Source organism: Tamandua tetradactyla, chromosome 5 (genome assembly GCF_023851605.1).
Source record: "Tamandua tetradactyla isolate mTamTet1 chromosome 5, mTamTet1.pri, whole genome shotgun sequence".
Taxonomy (NCBI): domain Eukaryota; kingdom Metazoa; phylum Chordata; class Mammalia; order Pilosa; family Myrmecophagidae; genus Tamandua; species Tamandua tetradactyla.
Window position 1 is genome coordinate 120,685,707 of NC_135331.1, and position 23,092 is coordinate 120,708,798.

Below are 23,092 nucleotides of genomic sequence, written 5' to 3' on the forward strand. Positions count from 1 at the left end.
TATATAAAATGATATTACCCAAATGAAATAAGATAGAAAAATAAGATTATCACAAAGATTTATAGCATTAAAATGAACTCATGCATATATTTTCTTTCCATTATTCTTTTTTCCTGTTTTCATCTTATCTCAGATGAGAGAAGAATTAATAAGTAGAGGAATTGTTTTTATGCATCTGGAAAGCTGGCATTTAAAAATATAATTACTAAATAAATCAAATTCTATTATAAGATCCAAAGCACAGCATAGATTTTTATAAGATTTTTATTTAAAAATTTATTTGCAATAAGGGGATTTTGTTTATATATCCTTCCATGGATAATTGTGTAAAAGTCTACTGTCAAGTGACAAAATAAAACAATATTAAATAATTCTGGTGAAACCTTTTGATACTAACTTTTTAGTGAATGTTGGAGCAATTCAAATTTTAAGAAAATATAATAAATTTAAAGAATTTTGCACTTCTTTCTTGTGCGATAACTGAATTTCTGAACCACATTCATTTTTAATTAATAACACTTCTTAGTCAGAACATAAACAAGCCATTCTTTATATGCAACATATGTAAGCTTATACTGAAGCTATATTATATTCTTATATCAAAATTTTATGCAGAAGTTAAAGGTAATTAAATATATTAGACATTTTTTTCAACTTCAGATCAGTTGGACAATATGTGGTAAGTCCAATGATATGTTCTACCACAGTTTTTAGTTTAGTTTTTTATCATTGATAAAGTAGTAGTTGAGAATACAACAATACAATAAAAAATAAGGCACTTGTGCAATTTGTACTTGGTAAAATCTATCAAATTCATTACTAATTTGAGTATTAATTATGTATTATATTATTGATTATTGATAATTATATATTACATGTTGTAATATTTATAGTTTGTTTAAATTTGTCTAAGCATCTTTAAGATATATTTAAAGATGCTATGAATGCTGTACACAACAAGCAGCAAAAGGAAGAAAAAGTAAAACAATTTTTAGTGATCCAACACATATGACCAAGAGAGCAATTATTTTTACAATAGTCTTCTCATGTCTTTATTGCAATTGTACCACATATAGGAGTGAATTTCATATGAAATAATGGTCTTATGGCAGTGCCCATTCTTTGAATAGCAGTCATTCAAATTGATATCTGGTTTCTAGGCAAACAATTTATAGAAGAGAATATAGTCTTTTGCATTTTAATTAAATGCATAGTAACCCATCATTTTCAACTTTGTTAACTGTAAAGGGCTGCTAAAATCATGAACATTATACTATAATTGATCTAAGTATGCCTGCTGGTACTGATTTGGCTGAGAATAACTTGGGCCATATATTTGGAAAGTTTTCTTCTCATGTTTTTTTTTTTTTTTTTGAGTGGAACAGCTGCAGTTACTATAATGGTCTAGTGAATTCACTATTTAGTTACAAGGTCAGTAGATTAATACTGTTATTAGTTACCTAAGTGAACTGATGACTGAGATTCAAAAAGATATTAGCTCATGTGTTTTGGAATCTGAGGACTGTCTGTACTTTCTGCACCGTTTTTATGTAAACCTAAAACTGCCCTAAAAATAAAGTCTATTACTAAAAAAAATATTTCCGTTGGTTATCAAGCGTCAGAAAATACCAATGCTAGTGTCCACTTTTGCAATGACTTTGTACATTAATTGAGGCTGTCATTCACATGCCATCACATCTCTGTGATCTCATCTTTACATAATTTCATTGAGTTAATTTTCCAGGCCTCAGTTTCAAGAAACACAAAGGAGAATGGAACAGATTAAAAACATGGATGCAATAGGAAATGTAATAACTGTTCTGTGTGTCTATAGTTCTATTTAATTTGTACTGTTAAAATTAGCTTTAAATGAATTGTTAGATTATTGCAAATATTTAAATGGGTAATTTAATAACAATATGCTAAAAATAAACCAAAAGAAGCTTTTTTCACACACCAAAAATATTTTCTGGCAAAAGAGATGGCATATGACAATATAATTTCTTCATTTTTCAGTTGTAATATGTTTGAAAATTTTAATGCATTGAAAATTACTTTTATTATAAAAACTTAAAGTAATTTGCTGAGAATAGAGTGTTTAACAACCATGTTTGCTTCAGAATAATTAATGAAAACACATGTAACAAATATACTTAATACCCCTTTAAATCCATCCTGACCCATTTTTTTCTTCATTCTTCTTCTCCAAGAGGCAATCATTATTCTTATATTGGTCTATATACTTCAAATAATAAAATTTTGTTTTATTATTTGACTAAATATGTGTTGCTTATCATATTATTGAGACTTTTTATCATTCAGTATCATTTATTTCAATAAATATTTAAGACTTACATAGCGTTACCATTTATTCATGGTAAATATTAGTTTTTCTCCTCATATCACATTTTGCTTTATTTAGATATTTCAACACTATAACATATCTCCAATGCATAATCTAGTCCACATCTTCAAGATTTTCTCTATAATGTACACATGTTAAACTTTACAATACTTTCTCCAAAGAACCTCTTCATCTTTTTATAAGCCATGGAAGGGATTTCTCTTGGAAAGAGTAAAATATTTCTTTTTATTTCCAGTCAACTGATTATTTGTTACTCATCATCTATTTTTCCTACTCTTTTTATTGCTTATTATATTCTTTCCCTATTTTTTCTTATATCCTTTCAATCTTATGCTAATTTCAGCCAAGTTTCAGTAAACAATATTCTCCAGGCTTCTACTCAGTTATCACCAATAGTTTCTTTGCCCCCATACTAGAGGGAGCTTGTTCAGTGCTACCTAAGCACGCACAGAATGAAAGCTAAAATCCTACTGCGGCTGATTACATTTTTGCCTTTAATTTGTCAACTCTTTTCCTAGCTAGAGCTTCATCATATCAGAAAGCATTTCTTTGCCCCACATCTTCTTGTTTGGCCACATTCTTTCTTTGAACAATGGTCCATGGGTAAAAATGGAATTACACTGTATCAAAGCCTGGGGGCTTAAGAAGTTTTGTATTGTTTTTGGTTGTTCCCTTGAGATTTTGCTACTTCTAAGAATTGCAATCTGGTCCAAAGATGAGAAGTGATTACAGCATAACCATTTCAGCTAACTCACAGATCCTCAGATATCTCCACTTCAACTTCTCCCACTTTTACTCAGAGAAACACAGATAAACCCAAGCTACATTAGCCAAATTCCAGAAGGCAGAAAATGTGAAAATAATAATGAATAGCTGAGCTTTCATGTTGTTTGATAAGCACTGATAGTAAACCAATTCAGTATGCATGGTAACTTCCAAGGAATTTTGAAATTCTATAGAGACAGAACAGATGTTTAAGGAACTTAAGTCTATAAATTCACCTAAATTTTGCTTACTGGTAAAGACAAAACTTCTGTGTCTGAGTCTCTGCATAAAAACCTTCCCACAACCACAGCTGGGAGAGTCACCTTAAACAAAACGTTACTAAGTTTTCTAGACCCCTAGCACCTCTCACTGGTTCTGGTCCATAAAAAGAGTTAGGTGCCAACATTGCTGATAAGAAGAAGAAACAATTACTCTGGAAGCAGAAAGCTTATACCATAAACAGGTTACAAATCCCCACCAATCTATGTAGTCATAAAGTTGGAAGTTATGTGGAATTGATTCTAAAGTGCTCAGATGAATGGAAAATATATTTGAGTCATTTAAGGCTCAACTGAGATGAATTTATTGACATTGGTGGGGAGAGAAGATTTTATGCGCTGGTCTGAATATCTTGGTTTATTGTCAGCTAAGCTGGCTAGGCAAGGACTGAACTCAATCACAGCTTAGGCTAATGAGGTAGAAATGCCAGAATTTCTTTGATGTGTAGTAGAAGGATGAGTTACAAACCCAGTGGTATGAAAATGTTGGAATGGATCTACTGTGTGTATTGTGATTAGCCACTCCTAATTCCTGTCTCTAAAGGATACAGGGTGGCATTCCATTCTCCTAGGAAAAAGCTCCATTTACCCAGGAAGACAATTCATTCACTGAGGATCAAGAATAGGATTACTGAAGGAAACTATGTCCTTGAAGATATCTGTGGAGATTGTCCTTTATAGGTTGGAGATGACAGTAAAGGACATTATAATGAAACTAGATTCCTTGACGTGAATTAAAATAATGGGTTTCAATAATAGAGAAAACCTGTTGGATGTACCTTACCATCATATACAAAATGAGCAAATAACCGCAAAATACAGAGGAACAGAATAGTGACCCATGATTTTGATCAAAGGACTTTGTGACAACGGCTCATTGATGATGAGTTTCTACAAACGATATTTAAAGAAAGTCTACTCTGAGGCTACCTGACATATACAGAATGAAAGATACAGATCTACAGAACAGAAATTTAATTTAATCTGTTCTTGTACTGATTCCCAATCCCTTTACAATTCCCAGAACTAAGCTATGTCATAAACTCAGTCCCTCAAATAAGGATCAGACTGGCCCCTTTAAAGACGGACACTGCACTGACACTGGTGTTCCGTGCAGCTTCCCCCAAGCCTTCCTCAGAGGGACATGAGGCCATTTGCCATCATGACTGTTCATGGAGGAAAAGATACTCAGATATTTTAGGAGTTTCTGGATACCAGCTCTGACCTTATACTGATCTTTAATAAATCACTGCTCTACCAGTTGTAGTGCAAGATAAGCGAGGTCAGACAGGACCACAAATCTATCTTTTTTTTTTGTTCTGCTTGTTCTCGGTCCCTGAATGTATAGTGGAGTAGACATACTTAGATAGAATTTCAACACTGAAATGAGAGCTATTACAAATAAAAGCCCAATCGGTAGATGTTGAAATTCCCCTTCTGAACCACTGAAAGCAGTTCTGTATCTCTATCGGACTTTCAATTGAAATCTTAAAAGATTTGAGAGCGGTAGGAATGATAATTCCAGGCATATTCCCATGTACCCTACCAGATTGGACAGGGCCAAAATTCAGATAGGCCATAGAAGATGATAGAATATTATTGGAAAGTGCATGTTGGAAAGCTAATCTGGTTGTGCTGCCACGTTCAACAACAATTCTAGATGTTGTATCTCTTTTAAGACTAGTAATCATAGCCCTTGGATCCTGGAGCACAATTGTTGACTTGACAAATGAGTTCTTGTACATTCTAATCAATGAATTAACAGTTGAATTTGACCAAGTGTTCTTTTAAAAAGATACTTAACAAGATCTAAATAAAGAAATAACAGTTCTTCTGCAGCTAATTTACAAATTTGTGCAGCTCCAATAGAAATTCTATTTTTTTTTATGTCTTTAGCTTGTTTGGATTTATATTTTTGTACAGAACATAAAAAGTTGATAGCAGGTGGGCAACAGTGGCTCAGTGGTAGAGTTCTCACTGCCATGCCAGTGAGATTGCTCCCAGTGCCTGCCCATGAAAACAAAAATAAAAAGGTAGATAGTAACAGAAGAAATAGTCAAAAATAACTAAGTGTCCTGAAGAAGGTTAAGATGAGGTGCGTCACTTTACCAGTATCAAGATATTTCAAAGGTAATTAATTATGATTTATGGTACTGGCACAGAGAGTACTAACTGAGCTAATGTGACAGAAGGTAGGCAGAGGAAAATACATATTGATATATGGGAACTTGATCTAACAATAGCCATTATCGAACAGTGGGTCAAAAATGGATTTATTCAACAAATGTAGTAAGCACAATTGACTATTCATATAGATAAAAAGAACTTTGATCCTTACCTCATACTATACATGGCCTTACTCCTATGTGCATGCACACACAAATACACACAATATTCCAGATAGAGTTGACATTTACGTATGAAGGGCAGAACTTTAATTATATTAGAACAAAAATTAAAAAATATTTATCCTAGTGAAGAAAAAAATTGTTAAAGATGACAAAATCAGAAAACCATGCAAAAATTAATTGATGAATTCAAATTTGTTGAAATTAAGTTTAGAGATGGATTTTTTCAAAATTTATCAGAAAAAAGTGAAAATTTAAGCCACTAACTGAGAAAAGTTATTTTCAATATGGCTAACAAAAGTATTAATATTCATAATATATAAATGTAATATATAAAGAAGCAAATAAAGAATTTACAACATTAATAAGAGAAGCTATAAATTAGCATTTATGTAAGAAAAAGGTATAGAACTTGAGTTAATCAATTAATACCTAAAAATGTATGAAAAAATGTTCAAATTGATAAGGTATCATGGAAATACGTGGTAAAATTTAGTAAAAAATGTTTAGTACAATTTTATATAAATCAGACAGACCCAAAAGGAACATTAGGATAATGCAAAATTTAGGATAATGCAAAAATTCATTCACTATTATTTAAATTTTTAGTATTTCATTTTCAAATTGCAATGAAAAAAAAACAAGATTTAGGAAATATAAAAATATCTACCAAATGGTATAGCACATCGCGTTTTAGACATAAAACCTAGAATAACAGTGGTAGTGGTAAATTTGGAGAAATATGTGAAAATCCTAATGACACTATTGTTGGTAAAAGAGAAGAGGGCAATAATCCAAATATCTATGAAAAAAGAACAATAAACATCTATTTTAGATGGAATATTCTACAGAAGTTAAAAATGAGCAACAGATATATGCATTGACAGGTGATGCAGAAACATGTTGGAATAAAGGATTTTTTCAGAAGCCTACTACAGTATTACTTCACTTGTATTTGCATGTAAAAAGAAAAAAATGTCTTATTCATTCATGCATCCAAACAATAATATAAATTTAAAGCAAGGGTTGTAATAATTCAGGGTATCTGATAGAATTGGGTGGGAGGGAGGAGGATGCATTTGGGAAAGGGAACCAAAGGTATCAAAAATCTTCTGTTTCTTATAAGGAAACATTCACTTTATTATCTGTTAAGTTATACATATAGAATAATTCATTCAAAAACAGCCTCCAGCATGTTTGTGAGATCCATACATGTTCATTATTTTTACAAGGTTTAGAGAAACACATTAATTTTAGCTTCACATAGAGTCCCAGAAAATCCAGGTTTGCAAACATACCTATTGAACAAGATATATAACTCTATTAATACTACTAAATAAAATGAAGCTTCAAATCTTTTTAGCATTGCAAATTTATTAATAATCAGAAATGTTGTCAGTTTGTCAATCGAAATTTTAAACATACTAATACCCAGGTCTTTTTTTGTTTTCTCTACCTGAAATTGTTGACTCTGTCCTCACAGTCATTATAATTCTGGCAAGGATGGGAGAAGCTCTCATTCACGTCAATTTCACAGTGTTTAAGGTCAAATCCTGCAAGAGAGATGAGATGGTTATGGATGAGCAGTCCTTTCTACAGAATGTGAAAGTCAGTATCAGCACATAGGGTCTGAAAATATGCTCATAGTGGGGAACAAAAAAAAATTAAATATCTTATCTCTGTCTTCTCATATAACTACATTTCATATAATATATAAATAAAATTATGTTAGTTTCTAGATTAATGAGCTCAAATGAAAGAATTAAGGGAAGAACACTAAGTCTCCTGGGAAAGCAGAGTTGTTAATGTTGCTATTGTTTTAAAGTATTTAATATTTCAACAAGAAAAAAAAATAATGTGGTAAGCAAATGAATTAATGTGATGACCAATCTTAAAGTAAAATTGAGCTTCAATGATCAAATTTATTCCAGGCAGTTAGCAGATGTGGCAAATTATAAAATTGCTTTTCATATCCAAGTGCTTCAAAGAAAACAAATTATTTTGACTCATAGCTACATAATCAGTCATCCATTTAAACACATGCCAGTAAAATTTAAGAAAACAACAATGAACATTAAAAAAGTCATATTAATAAGAAAAGCAGTTCTATTTATTTCAAAATATTGAGGTCAGAAAAAATCAGCATGACATCACTTTGCTCAAAAAAACATTTTAATGTTTATCATGACCATTTAAACAATATTCCCATGGATATATATTAACTAGGTATAAAAAATATATACTTTTACTAATTTTCTTGTTAATATTTTTTTAATAATAGTTAGAAACTATAAGAAACAGAAGAATGTTCTATTTTTTTCTTTTTTCAGAGATATAACTGAGTACCAAATAATTGCATTGACAATATAAATATCCACTAAGATTAATTTTGTTTCAGGAACAGAGTCTCATTCTGGCTAGTCTTAGAAAACTAGATTTATTGTTGACATACACATAGACTGGGATTGGAACTGAGATACATCTGAAGGAGAGCATGATCTAGAGTTATTCATGGCTCTGTCTTCCTCCCATGAAATCTGTGCTTCTTCCTTCTTGTATGATTTCTCCTCCTTTTCCTATTTACAAATGCCTCTTCCTGTTCAAAGTTTCAAATCATTTGTAACATTCACATGCAGATGATTTAGTATAAATTCCTTGGCCTGTATCTCTGCATCATGACCTTTCAATGTCATCACCTACTGCTACATGAAAAATTATCTCAATATTTCCTTACTCAGATTCCCATGAGACAAAACAAGTTTGGCCCACTTTATCTTTCCATATCATGCCATGCCACAAGCCTTTGCTCTTCTCTGGAGTGTCTACCATCAAGTCAAGCGTCAAACCCTCTTCCAAGTGAAGGTCACCTGGGAGTTGGGAACAGATCATGTCAAATCTAGCTGCCTCTTCAGCAGGAAGGAATATGGGAAACTAAAACTGCTTAATCCAGACCAAGTTAAAAAAAGGAGAAAATGGACAAATTAAAGATAGGATGAATAGACAATAAATAGCAAGATTGTTTATTTAAAGCCACACATAATAATTACATTAAATATAATTGTTTTGAGTTACAATTAAAAGGCAGAGACAATAAGACAATAAAATAATAGAACCAACCACAACGCATCTAAAACAAATTCACTTTAAACATAAAGACACAAATGGGTTAAAATTCAAAAGATGGAATGAAATGTGCCATGAAACATTAATCATAAGAAAACTGATTAGATTATGATTAGATTATAATCGAATCATAGATTATATTATATTATATTATAATATAATTATATTATATTATATTAATCAATATAGGATTAATTTAAGGATTAGATTAAACAAAACAGACTTCAGGGCAAGCATGGTTATTAATTTGCCGCCCTTTTATCTTACTTTCTGGAGTCTTCAAGTTAACTCTGAAGCTACATACTTGTAATCGTATTCATGCTATATATATTATAATTTAAAACAAATTTAAAGTGAATTATTCCCAGGTTAATATGGTACTTCTCTTTTTTTTATTTTAGCCGAGCAAATTGTTATTATTTCAATATACTATACTAATTCAGCAATCACTGTTGTTGCTTTTATATTTAATCTTTAAATGTATACAATACAATTATAATTAACGTTTCAAAAAATTCTAATTCTGCAAACATTTAATTGTGGTTATTTAGTTTTTACAAAGATTTAGAAAGTAGTATGGATTTCAACATTCCTACTTTTAGCATGACTTGTTTACTCCAGGAAGCAGGGCATCCTGACACTAAAATGTTTCTTAGAAATGTTCTTTTGAGGACTGGACCTCAGGGGCATTAGATGGCTGTAGAAGGGCCTGCGTGCATTCCCTTGGTTCAGCCAGGCTGATGAATCCAAACCCTCAGGACCTGGAAAACTTGGACAGCTCACAGGATAACCTTGTTTTCTGTAGTCTTGCCTTATTCATTATGGTTGACATTTCTGAGCTGGAAATTTGTTACCAGCTAGCAACATATGTCAATGGGCCGAGGAAATGCAACTCCTGAATGCAGAAGCGAAGAGAGAAAAAAATAAAGTAGATATGGACTGCATTAAAATAAGCCAAGGCTTTGCTTAAAAAACTTATTTGAGGGTCAGGGTTGGGGAGGTTGAAGTGTATATATGTCATCCCAATGTGTCTATACTTAGTCCCAAACTAAAGTTGTCATGGTCCTTTGCATTAGAAGTTGACATTCATGTGTGTGAAGAGTATTTGTTTTGAATATTTGCAATTTATAGGCTGAAAGATGTAAAAAAAGAAAACACAGTGAATTAATTTTATGATGTTTCTCAATTATTTGTCTCTATCATAACTAATTGGCTGCCTCGGCTTTATTAACTACAGTAGAACTATTTACAGATACAAATAGGGATTCACAAATGTATGCTTTCTTGATTTTTTTAAATATATATAATCTTGCTAGAATAATGCTGTGGCAAATGCACATGGACAGTTCATAAATATTATTTTTAAACTTCCCTACTCGCCCAAAACATATTGTAACACTAACTACTAAGCCTACTATTTAAATCCAAGAGTTAAATTAATCTAGATTACAAATATTTTTTAAATAACTTAACATTTTCTTTTTTCTAAAAAATTCAACCTTGTTGTTGTTTCTAATAGGCTCTAATAAGATTAAACACCAGATTGAAAATGAACTTAAAAAATGAACAGAAAAGCTAAATGTTTGTAAATATTATAAACCTTTAACTAGTGTTAAGGTTAATTAATAATGGTGTATATTTTCTTTGAAGACTTTCCTAAATATACATTTTCCACACCTATTTAAATCTAATAGATATGTGTTAACTACTGATATGCTCTCTTGTTTTCAATTTGCCTAAAGGGGTAATTTTTAATTTAGACAAACTATTCATGACACAAAAATTTGATGCTTGGAATTATACATCTTAGGTAATATGGTATTACTCTAATGACAGTATACGTGCTAGAGTAATAGATGTATTTAAATGCAACTACTTGCCTCCTCAAGTACCACGAATCCATCAAACTGGGGATCTCAATTGTAAATCAATAATAGATGTAAATGTTCTGATTCTGCCTTTCAATATAACACCTTCCAAGGTGCCTTTTCAATACATTTTAATCCTTCGTAAAGTGTCACTTAAAAGATAATTTTACTCTTTTAATCTTGGAGACATATGGACAAAGTGGCTACATTTGGAAGCCAAATGCTTTAAATCCAATTAAATATATTTGATAGGATAATGTTCTCCCCTATAAACTGAGATAACATTCAAAGTAGAAAGATAAAGAATTCTCTAAAAAGAACATTAAAAAATAATGTTTTATAATTGAAATAATTTTAAATCTATTACTATTTACAGTCATATGCTAATATAGAGACCACTGTATGACAAATTTCATATTTATATTCATTTAAAGTCATCTTTACCTCTTTAACCCTCCTGATCACTAAATTCCATTTCAACCAGCCTGTGGGGATACCAGGCAGCTCACAGGAATGAGGAACTGTAAGACTGAAACAAGAATTTAATACTCCCAAGACTAGCTCTCCTTTCACAGATACTCTTCTCCTAGTGCATATAGACCTTCTCCATGTGAAGAGATTTCTTGTGGTAGCACCAAATGGCAAAACTCTGGTAGAAAAAGAAAATATCTTTCTCTCTCAGCATGTCTCAAGGAATGACTTTGAATGGTAGTATTTCAATCACATGCCCAGACCTTGAACAAAGCATGGTTGCCACAAGGATGAAATTTGCTATGCATCTTAGCATGAGTTCTCCAAAAAGAAGACACAGCGGTAATGATTTGTATGTAAGTAATTTGTCTGAGAGATGATCACAGGAATTATTACAAGATAGTGAGGATAAAAAACAAGGAAGGGGGTAAAGCATGGTTTAATGAGTAGGTTACTGCTATACTGCTCTGGGCATCTGGGGGTTGAGCCTGTGGGGAAAACTCTTAAAGACTGTGTGGAACACAACTCAGAGTCATCAAACCAAACAAGACAGTTGGGAAAGGTGTCCACAAATGCTTTCTCACATATATCTCTGCCATAAATGTGAAACCTCTAACCACATGGCATGTTAATGTTTAGTTAACTTGTCTGTCTCTCCTTTAAACTCTTATTTTCCTTTGTATGCTGTATGGCAAGGGTCACATTTCATTCTTTTTTCCATGTGAGTATCCCCTTATTGCAAAATCATTTGCTGAATTTTTGTTTTTTTCAATTGTTTGTTTGCTTGTTTGTTTGGGAAGAGCGTGGGCCAGGAATCGAACCCAGGTCTCAGGCATGAGGGACAAGAAGTCTACCACTGAACTACACTGGCATGTAGTTTAAATTCTTTGAGGGCATGTCTTCATCAGGTTTAACTTCTCCAGAACCTATCTCAAGACTTGATACATAGTAAGAATGCAATATATGCTCGTAGAATCAGTTAATAAAGAATGCAATTTTTAGATTTGTAGACCACTACCAATATACAGAGGCAAAATGAGGACACAAATACAGAGCAGACTTTATAGAGGCAAAAGAAGTCATGTGCACCATAAATAAATTCTAAAGCATGTAAGCTGATTATATATTGAATCTCCAAAACTAATACTATTGGAATGTCAAAAAAATCCATTTTTTTCAAAACTCTTAGCAAATTGTATTTGGCTTTCTATGTGCTATTTTTGTATTTACTAAAGCATCATTTTTTTTAATCACAGAAATTGCTTCAAACAGGATTATATATGAAACAAACTTAGAATTAATTATTATTGCTACATTACCCGTTATCTATCCATTTCCAAAAACAAAATGCTCATTGTTAACAGGGATTAAATTACTCACCTCAGTTCTAATCAGAAGACAGAATTGCCCTTATTTTTTTGAAAAAAATATTCACAATAGTTGTGGTGTTCTATTTTACTTACAAGTTCTAAGAAGCTTCATTGTACCAACATGAATCAGTTCACTTAAAAAAAATATTGAAAAATCTTCATGAACATATGTCTACTAATAGTATATAATGAATGGCTCATAATATCATTACACACTTGTGTGTTCACCACCACGATCATTTTTAGAATATTTGCATTGCTTCAAAAAAATAAAAAAGAAAAAGATCATACATTCCATATCCCAACCCTCCAATTGACTACTATTATTTCAACCTAACAATTCTTTAACTCTTAATCCATCCTATTATATGTTTATTTTTTATCTTTAATTTTTTTACTCATCTGTCCATACACTGGATAAAAGAAGCATGGTCACATTGCAAAAGCTATATTGTTATAAAATTGTCTTCAAGAATCAAGGTTACTGGAACCTAGTTCATCAGTTTAGGTACTTCCTTCTAACCACTCCATTATACTATAAAAAAAGAGGGATATCTATATAATGCAGAACAATAAACTTCAGGATAACTTCTAGGCTCTGAACTATCTCAGTCACTGAAACTTTATTTTCTCTCATTTCTCTCTTCCCACTCTTGGGCAAGAAGGCTTTCTCAATCCCATGACTCCAGGTCCTGGCTCATCCAGGGAGTTCTGTCCCATGTTGCCAGAGAGATTTACACCCCTGGAAGTCATGTCCCACCTAGGGGAGAAGTCAGTGAGTTCACGTGCAAGTTGGCTTAGAAAGAGAGAGGCCACGTCTGAGTAACAAAAGAGGTTCACTGAGGGTGACTCTTAGGCATAATTATAAGTAGGCTTAGCTTTTCCTTTGCAAGAAAAAGTTTCAGAGGTGCAAACCCCAAGATTGAGGCTCACCCTATTGAATTGGTTGTTCTCACTGTTTGTGAGAACATCAGGAATTTCCCAGATGGAGAAGTTTAATATTTCCTATCTCCACAGTCCCCCAAGGGGACTTTGCAAATATTTTTTTTTATTCTCTGCCCAAATTACTCTGGGATTTGTCAGGGCATTGTACTAACCTGAACAAATCAGCAAGATCTACAAAGTTGTCATCCTCAAGATTCCATGTAAGTATGATGTTCAAATAAATTGACCATACAAGTTAAATTAGATAATGTGCTACCCAAAATACAAATTTTGCACCAAGTAAACATCTCTCCCTTTGTTCTCATATAGAAGTTGAAGTTTTAAAATATGGACAACATCATCCTTTACCCTACATTCTTATTTACCTTGGTCCTATCCAGATCAGCTACATTTATATCTGTAGTTGAAGTCTGATCACTTTTTCAACTCTTTTAAACAGTTGCTGTATGGGATAATGCTGACTTTTAGTACTCTAACTCTGAGTCTCAGGTATCATGTAAATACCCAAAGTTTCAGGATGCGACCAAGTTATACACAAATAGCTCAGTATCTCAGAATTTATAAATAACAGTTACAATTCCTGAATATGTGTAACTGCTGTAAGAGCTTACAACCTAGGATCCTTTACAATAGGTCCCAACCTGAGAACCCAACCTTTCAACTTCAATTCTCCAAGTTTTTATATTACAGTTAGTCCATATGAGTGAAGCATGATAATATTTTTTGTTTGTTTGTTTCTGAAATTTCATTCAGCATACTGCCTTAAATGTTCATTCACCTGGGTGCAGGCCTCACATCTTCATTCCTTCTTGTGGCCACTAAGTTGTACCCCTAGACCAGCTCCATTCATTGTGAATACTGAATACTGCTGCCATAAACACAAGTGTGGAAATGTCCATTCGTGTCCCCATTCGCAGTTTCTCCAGATATATACCTATCAACCTATGCAGGAATACATGGCTAGCCTCCGGTGGAATGACCACACTGCCCTCCAAGGGGCTGGACCTCTCAGCTTCCCTACCATAGTGAATAGATACAACTCTTTCTGCACATTTTCTCTAGGACTTGTTTCTCTTTGTTCATTTTAAACACTTTTATTCACACATCATATAATCCATCCTAAATAAATAGACACACCTTCACCAAAATCTCTATGAAGACATCTCCTTTTTCCAACAAAGAATCCAAACCCCTATACCCATATTCCCTGCTTGTTGACATTTCGTTTTGGCCCAATGCCGTTTTTACATTCAGTGGAAGCATATTATGATGTTCCTGTTGACTATAGACCCTAGCTTGCATTAACTGTATTTTTTCCTGTGTACCATCCCATTTTCAACACCTTGCAATATGAACATTCATTTGTTCTCCTTCATGGAAAGACATTTTAATTTATGTACATTTAATCACCATCATTGCCCCATAGCATCTCAGTTTTTATCCTGTCTTTCTTCTGGTGTCATACATGCCCCCTACCCCAGCTCTTCTCCCTCAACCATATTCGCATTCAGCTTCATTCAGTATACTTGTATTATTGTGCTACTGTCAGATAGTATCGTGCTCTCCATTTCTGAATTTACAGGCAATCCCATTGCATAGTCTATATTCCTTCAGTACCAAATGTCCAGTCTCTATCCTCTTTTTATCTCTTGATAACCTGTGTTCTTTTTTTTTTTTTTGTACGCTGTATGGTGGGGTCACATTTCATTATTTTTCCATGTGAGTATCCCATTATTGAAGCACCATTTGTTGAATCTGTTTGTTTTACTTGGTTTTGTTTCTTTCTTTCTTTTTTTTTTTTTGAAGTGCATGGACTGGAAATTGAACCTGGTTCTCCCACATGGCAGGTGAGAATTCTACCACTGAACTATGTCTGCACCCCCCTGCATTCTTAACTTCAACTCTCAAAGTTCACTCATTAATGTTAGTTTATATTAGTGAAGCCATCCTGTATTTGTTGTCTTGATTCTGGCTAATTTCAATCAGCATAATGTCCTCAAGTTTCATCCATGTTGTTACATGCTTAATAATTTTAGACTGTCTTACAGCTGTGTAATATTCGATCCTATGTATATACCATGGTTTGTTTCGACAATTGTTCAGTGATGGATATTTGAGCTGTTTCCATTCCTCAGCATTCATAAATAATGCTCCTATAAACACTGGTGTGCAAATGTCTCTTTGTATCCTTGCTTTCAGCTCTTCTAGGTAGGTAACTATTAATGAGATTGCTAGATCATATGGCAATTCTATACCTAGCCTCCTGAGGAACCACCAAATGGCTTTCCAGAGCTACTGCACAATTTTACATTCCCATCAATGTGGATAAGTGTGTCTCTTTCTCCACATCTTCTCCAACACTGTTGTTTTTGTTTCTTAGGATAATGACCATTCTAGCAGATGTCAGATGATATCTCATGGTAGTCTTGATTTGCATTTCCCTAATAGCCAGGTGAACATCTTTTTGTTGGTCTTTTAGCCATTTGTATTTCCTCTACCAAAAAGTGTTGGTTCATGTCTTTTGTCCATTTTTAAAACAGGTTGTTTATCTTTTTTGTTCTTATGTTGTAGAATCTCTTTACATATTCTGGATATTAAACCCTCATCTGATATGTGGTTTCCAAATATTGTCTCCCATTGCATAGGCTGCATTTTTACTTTCCTCACACAGTTCCTTGAGCGCAAAAGTGTTTAGTTTTGAGGAGATCCCATTTATCTATTTCTTTTTTCAGTTCTCATATTGTCAGTGTAAGGTCTAGGAAACTACCTTCTATCACATGATTTATAATGTATTTTCATATATTTTCTTCTAAAAGTTTTATGGACTTAAATCTAATGGTCTTTGACCTATTTTGGGTTAATTTTTGCATAGGGTGCGAGATATGGATTCTCTTTCATTCTTTTGCATATGGATATCCGGTTCTCCAAATATCATTTATTGAAGAGGCTTCTCTGTTCTAGGTGGATTGGCTAGAATGCCTTATCAAAGATCACTTGTCCATAGATGTGGTCTATTTCTGAAGACTTGGCTGGATTCCATTGGTCAGTATATTTTTAAGCCAATACAAAATTACAGCAATATTTATTAGAGTATAAGAAAATTAAATAAAAATAAAAAGGAATGAAGTTTCATCCAACTAATTTGACAATATTTAGGAAAACAATTTTTTTTAATTTTTAATTTTTTTAAATATTTTATTGAGAAATATCCACACATGTACAACCCAACCATATTATACAATCAGTGGCTCACAAAATCATACAAATATATTTTTGTATGTTCTTCACATGACCATTTTTAGAATACTTGCATCACTTGAGAAAAATAAATTAAAAAAAAGAACTCATACATTCATATCCCATACCCCTTCCTCTCAATGACCCAGAATATTTCAATTTACCCAATTTTTACCCTTTGTCTCCACCTATTATTTATTGATTTTTTCTTTATTGTTTTACTCATCCGCCCATACCCTGGATAAAAAGAGCATCAGACACAAGGTTTTCACAATCACACAGTCACCTTGTAAAAGCTACATAGTTTTACAGGCTTTTTCAAGAACCCATTCTGCCAGTCTATGTCTTTTGATTGGGGAGTTTAATCCATTAACACTTAATGTTATTACTGTAAAGGCAGTACTTTCTTCTACAATTCTGTCTTTCGGATTTTATATATTTCTCCTTTTACTTTTACTGATAGTCTTCATTTCTACACTCTTCTCCAGACCTTTCTCTCCTGTCTTTTCCTATCTGCCTGTAGTGTTTCCTTTAGTATTTCTTGCAGAGCCAATCTCTTAGTCACAAATTATCTCAGTGACTGCTTTTCTGAAAATATTTGAATCTCTCCTTCATTTTTAAATGGCAATTTTGCTTGGAATAGAATTCTTCCTTGGCAATTTTCTCTTCTAGAATCTTAGCTATATCATACCACTGCCTTCTCGCCTCCATGGTTTCTGCTGAGAAATCCACTTGTAGTCTTACCAACTTCCCTTGTATGTGATGGATTGCTTTTCTCTTGCTGCTTTAAAAATTTTGTCTTTGTCTTTAACATTTGACAATCTAATTTAAAAAGTGTCTTTCAGTATGTCTATTTGGATCTATTATGTTTGTGGTACACTGCAATTCTTGGATCTGCAATTTCCATAAGAGATGGGAAATATCCATGATTATTTCCTCCATTAGTCTTTCTGCTCCTTTTCCCTTCTCTTCTCCTTCTGGAAAATCTATAACACATATATTATGCCCTTCATGTTGTCAATTTTTTGAAATCCTGCTCACATTTTTCCATAGTTTTCCCTATATTTTCTTTTGTGTATCAGATTTCAAATGTCCTGTTCTCTAGTTCACTAATCTTTTCTTCTATCTCTTTAAATCTATTGCTGTAGGTCTCCATAATGTTTTTCATCTCTTCTATTGTGAGTTTCATTCCCATAAATTCTGCTATTTGTTTTATGAAGTTTTAGAGTTTTTCATTATGGTCACCCAGTATCTTCCTTATATCTTCCATTACCTCACTAATTTGATTTTTGATGAGATTTTGTATGTCCATTAAAACATCCTGAAATATTTGTTTAAACTCATGTCCCTCATTTGAAATGTATATATTTTCTTTTGACTGGTCTGTATCTTTGATTTTCCTAGTGTGACATTATTTTTTGCTGCTGTCTAGGTACTTGATTTCCTTAATTACCTTATTTTGTAGGTTGTTTTCACTTTTTTTTACCTAGGGTTTTCTTATTGAATGTCTTTGCTCTCTATCTGTTCTTTGCTATTCTGTTCAACTTATTCTAGACCTCTAACATAGGTTCTGTTCAACTGATCAGAATTTACAGTTCTTGTTTTTCTGTTTCTTGCCCTGCCTATAAGGAGTCTATTTTTTGAGGAGGGTCTCCTCAGATATTATCAACCCCAGTCAGACTTTCCCAGACCAGAGATGTCCCTATCTCAAGAAGTGAGGATTATCAATATCAAGTTTCTCTAAGGGTGAGACTCAGCAGGTTGTCAGACTTTCCTATGTAACCTCCAAATTTTGTTCTTTTCCTATCTTTCCCAGCATGTAGTGCTTGTCTGTCCATAGTTTCCTACCAAGGTAAAGTGATAGGGTGCCTTTAAGTTCAGCAGCCTGTCCCTGCCAATAGTGTGGTTGAGGTGGTCAGTAGAATTTGATTACTTTTATTTTCCAACCCCTGGGCTGAATTCCCTGAAGGCGGGCCTCCACTTTAGCTGGGCCCTGACCCCCCCTTTTCTTAGGGAAGATACACCCTTCAGGTAATTGTCCCCATCCACCTGACTATTTACTTTGCCTTTCACACATGCCTCAATTCCATCCTTTCCTATGGCAATGCTGGGGACTGAGAGTGCTGCCAGTTCTATCTAATGAACTGTTATGAAGTTAAAAAATGTAAAAAAAGCTTTTCAGAGCTGGGACCCCACTTCCCAGGTTTGCCAATCAAAAGCTGGGGTTTATACATGGCTCTGTGTGCTCCTTTGTTATGGGGTCTAGTCTTTTTCCAGTATTTTGTGCTGTCTAACTCAAAAAGCCTCCTTTTCCCCCATCATTCCCAACACTCTCTGCTAGGGCAAAATCTCCTAGTCCTTTTAGTGCTTATTCCAGGTTTTTCTATGTTGGAGGTCTGTTTTCAGTAGTCAGAATTTGTTAATTAATTAAGATTGGTGGAGCCAATTTCTTGCTCCTAGTAAAGTCTGTTTCTTTTCAACTCAGTGAACCAGCCAGCCATGCCTGTGGGGGAGGAGTGCTGGCTTCTGCAGTTGGGAGTTTTAATAGTTCCCAGTGGATTTCAATCATTCTACCTCTTCTAGACTGGTGTGTGATATATGTCTAGCCACTGATGTCTCCCCAACAGTTGCTCCATATAATTCCTTGCTACTATTTACTAGCTGTTCTGGAGGATGAACTAAATTCCACAGTTCACAATGCTACCATCTTGCTCTGCCCATGGAATTAGGTGACTTTTGATTATAAGTTTGAATATACTTACCAAAATGATTCACTTGTTGAACAACTGATTTGGCATAAATAATATTCTACTTGCTGGTTCTTCTAGGTAAATTTGAATGACATTTATAATTTAGTAGCCTGCTATATAGTGATATTATTACTCTGTTTCTGAAATATTATTTATACTCATATGCAAATTATGACAGATCCCAGAGACAATAAAATCTATGAACATGAATTTCAGAAATATATGTGCACAGACCTTAAGATTTAAATCTTTTTTTATCTTCATCTACCTTTTTTTAGTCACTTGACTAGTCACAAACAGCCCACAAAAAACTCCATTGAAGCTTGAGAAATTTATACGATCTGTTTAAGATAATAAGTCTTGGAATGATTTGGGATTTTAAATGTTACTTGTTAAAATGGAATTTGATCAGAATATTTTGTTTAAGAAATGACATAATGGTTTTGATATAACCTCTATTAAAAAAAAATAATAACTATTAAAGTAACCCATAGCTTCCAAAACATCCCATAGTCAATCTCTTTTTAATTTTCTGAAGTAGTTTTTTTAACAATCTTTTAGAAGTTGAACTGCTAAAGGCAGTATAAAATAAACATTTTTATAGTTGTTAAAACCTACAGAAACTTACTTCCTTGATTTATTAAGTTTAGTAACACTGTTCTCATCTTCTTTCATGTATATATCTATGAAGGGAAATAGTTTTCAAATGATGTGCACTTCAAAAATCTATTTGTGCTGAACCATAACTTGAACGAAGTAAAACACATATTCATTGTGGTTTTGCTGCACCTTCCTTTCTACTAACCATCACTCTTGGTCATATTTCTCTGAAAACCTTAAGCAGAATAATGAAGTTCCAAGCAAAGTTATATTTTACTTATTTATGATAGAGAAGTCTAAATTCCCCTAAAGACTTATCTTTGTGGTTGGTCATATATATGGGAAATCTTACTATAATTTGACATGTGATCACACAATTTTATATCTCTGAACTTATGTTTCTCTCACCCCACAATTACATGAAAAGTATCTGGCTAGATCATATAAATTCATTAAATGAATTAGAAAAATGTATTAACAAAAAATATTAAGATTTGGGGGAAAAAATCCCATCTGGTCCTAAACTAGCTCTTCTGAAAATAGCAGAGGTATCATTTAACATGAATTAACTATACTTCTGCTGCTCAATAATTACAGAAATAATCTGAGAATATAGGTAGGCTAATAGAGTACTACAGAATAATCGTGCTCGGTAGATTAGCTCTTCCACTGATGTTGAGTACTTTTTTTTTCCAAAAAAAGTTTCATTCTCAATTTTTGTTAAAAGTAAAATTGCTATTTGTTTTCACTGTGTACTTTATAATTACTGAGATTTTCTGGTGCATCAAATGACCCTTTCCCATTTTGTCTCTCTCTATTGCTTCCTCAAGCCTGCAAACATTTTACAGCATGCTCTATCTTCCCCCATTGTATATTCTATAGACTCCATGTCATTTTTACAGAAATAGTTTTAGATGTCCTTATAGTTTCTCCTTCCAGTACCCCAGAAGACCCAGCAGTTTTTTGTCATGTTCACGGGTTCAAGGACTTGCCTCTGTATCCTTATAACAGATTACCTCCCATCTAAGGAGGTTTTAGGGGGTCGGTAAGAATAAATGAAAGCAGATTTAATTAAGTTACCCCATTAACTGATATAATCTAAGTTAGACTTTCTGGACTAAAGAGTGAAATAGCATAGTCCTTTGCTTTAACAGACTCCTATTTCAGTAGAGTAAATGATACGAAGAGACATGGGATCATAAAGGAGTATCAGAAAATAAGTGTGGAGGTCTTTAAAAATGTGGTTTTACATTGTGCTGATGACACATTCGAGCTGAAAACTTGCCATGTATTAGGTTTATGGAAACAGAATTCTGCCTGAAGACAGTAATAGCTCTTGAGTGGTCAGCAATTCATGAGCAGTAAATGTATGGCTGAACTACCTATGCATTAATCAGAATTATTTCAGTTATATCTTCAGAGACCTAAATCAAGCAAATTTAAGGATGATAAGTGAGTTATTGGATTAGAGTGCCCAGAGAGCAAGAAGTACCTCTGACATCAGGCATGGCTAAATTCAGGTACTCAACAATTTCTTTACACCTTCCCTTTCTCTATCTCTTATGTGGATTCTTTCCTTATTGGGCAAAGCAGCCAATTGAGTCACATGATACTGGTTTAGCAGAAAGAAGAGAGGTGAAAAGCACCAAAAAGACCCAAAGCTTCACAATGCAATCCACCCCAAACCCCATGCTCTTTAGGTTACTTTCATTAGATTATTTCCGCAATATGTTCGTATACCTGGGTTTGGAGCCAGATACTCCCCATCCCTAACATATCCCCCATTGTATACTCTATAGACTCCATGTCATTTTTACAGAAATAGTTTTGGATGTCCTTATAGTTTCTCCTTCCAGTACCCCAGAAGACCCAGCAGTTTTTGTCATGTTCACAGGTTCAAGGACTTGCCTCTGTATCCTTATAACAGATTACCTTCCATCTAAGGAGGTTTTAGGGGGTTGGTAAGAATAAATGAAAGCAGATTTAATTAAGTTACCCCATTAACTGATATAATCTAAGTTAGATTTAGATTATTTTAATAATCTTAAGGGATTATTGCCCCATAGAGGGAGAAAAAAAAAAACTAAACAAAATTTTAAAACACTATTTATAAACTCTTACCTTTTCTACAGACACAAAAATAATTTCCATCTACAAAAGTCAGGCATGTTGATTTTTTCTCAAGGGAATCACAGGGATTATAGCGTTGATGGCAAAATTGTCCCATATAAAAGGGTGGGCACAGACATATGAATTGCCCAGGGATGGTAGATTCATGACAAAGAGCTCCATTCATGCATGGGTCAGAGTCACATTCATTTATTTCTTCACTACAGTTCTGTCCAGTCCATCCAGATGTACATTCACAGCTGCAAAAACATTTTAAGAAACATGAGAAACACTTTTCAGGTTCATTCTTTGCAGTTTCAATGCAATTGCTAAAAGGAACTAATATAAAAAATTTAAAATTTAGAACATGGTTAATAAATTAGCCACAGTTTAAAAAACATTGTTTGCCTAGTTCCCTGTGACAATTGAAAATGTACCTTGTGTGAAATTGACTGTATTAACTAGAAAAGATTTAAGAACATTTGGTAAATTTCTAGCATAGTTAGGCCACTGAGACACAGAGAATAACTAACAATTTCAATTTTAGCAACTATTGAATTGAGCTGAATTAATAAATGAACAGAATTTCTCAATTATTCCTTTAATGTAAAACAATTTTTACAGATGGGATGACTGTTTATAAGCCAAATGATATTTAATTCAATGTCTTTACCAATTTGTGATACTTTGTAATCATTAGATATTTAACAAGGTGCTCTTTTTATGTTAAGCATCTGTTTTCTTTAAGTTTTCAGTTGGTTTAAACATTTGAATTATTAATATTTGAGTAATGTGGGAAAATTAAGCAAAAAAGCAAACAAATAAAAAAGAAAGCATTCAGATCTTGGCTGCACATCAGAGAC

At 33.2% G+C, this 23,092-nt stretch overlaps 1 protein-coding gene across 1 annotated transcript in view; it reads right to left on the reverse strand.

Moving 5' to 3' along the window:
* Nucleotides 1–23,092, reverse strand: part of EYS (EGF-like photoreceptor maintenance factor) — a 1,737,133-nt gene that overhangs the window by 1,162,845 nt on the left and 551,196 nt on the right. The window contains 5 exon segments of the mRNA XM_077159432.1: nt 6,950–6,974; nt 6,977–7,002; nt 7,004–7,054; nt 7,213–7,309; nt 22,242–22,489. Coding sequence (XP_077015547.1) covers nt 6,950–6,974; nt 6,977–7,002; nt 7,004–7,054; nt 7,213–7,309; nt 22,242–22,489 — 447 coding nt within the window.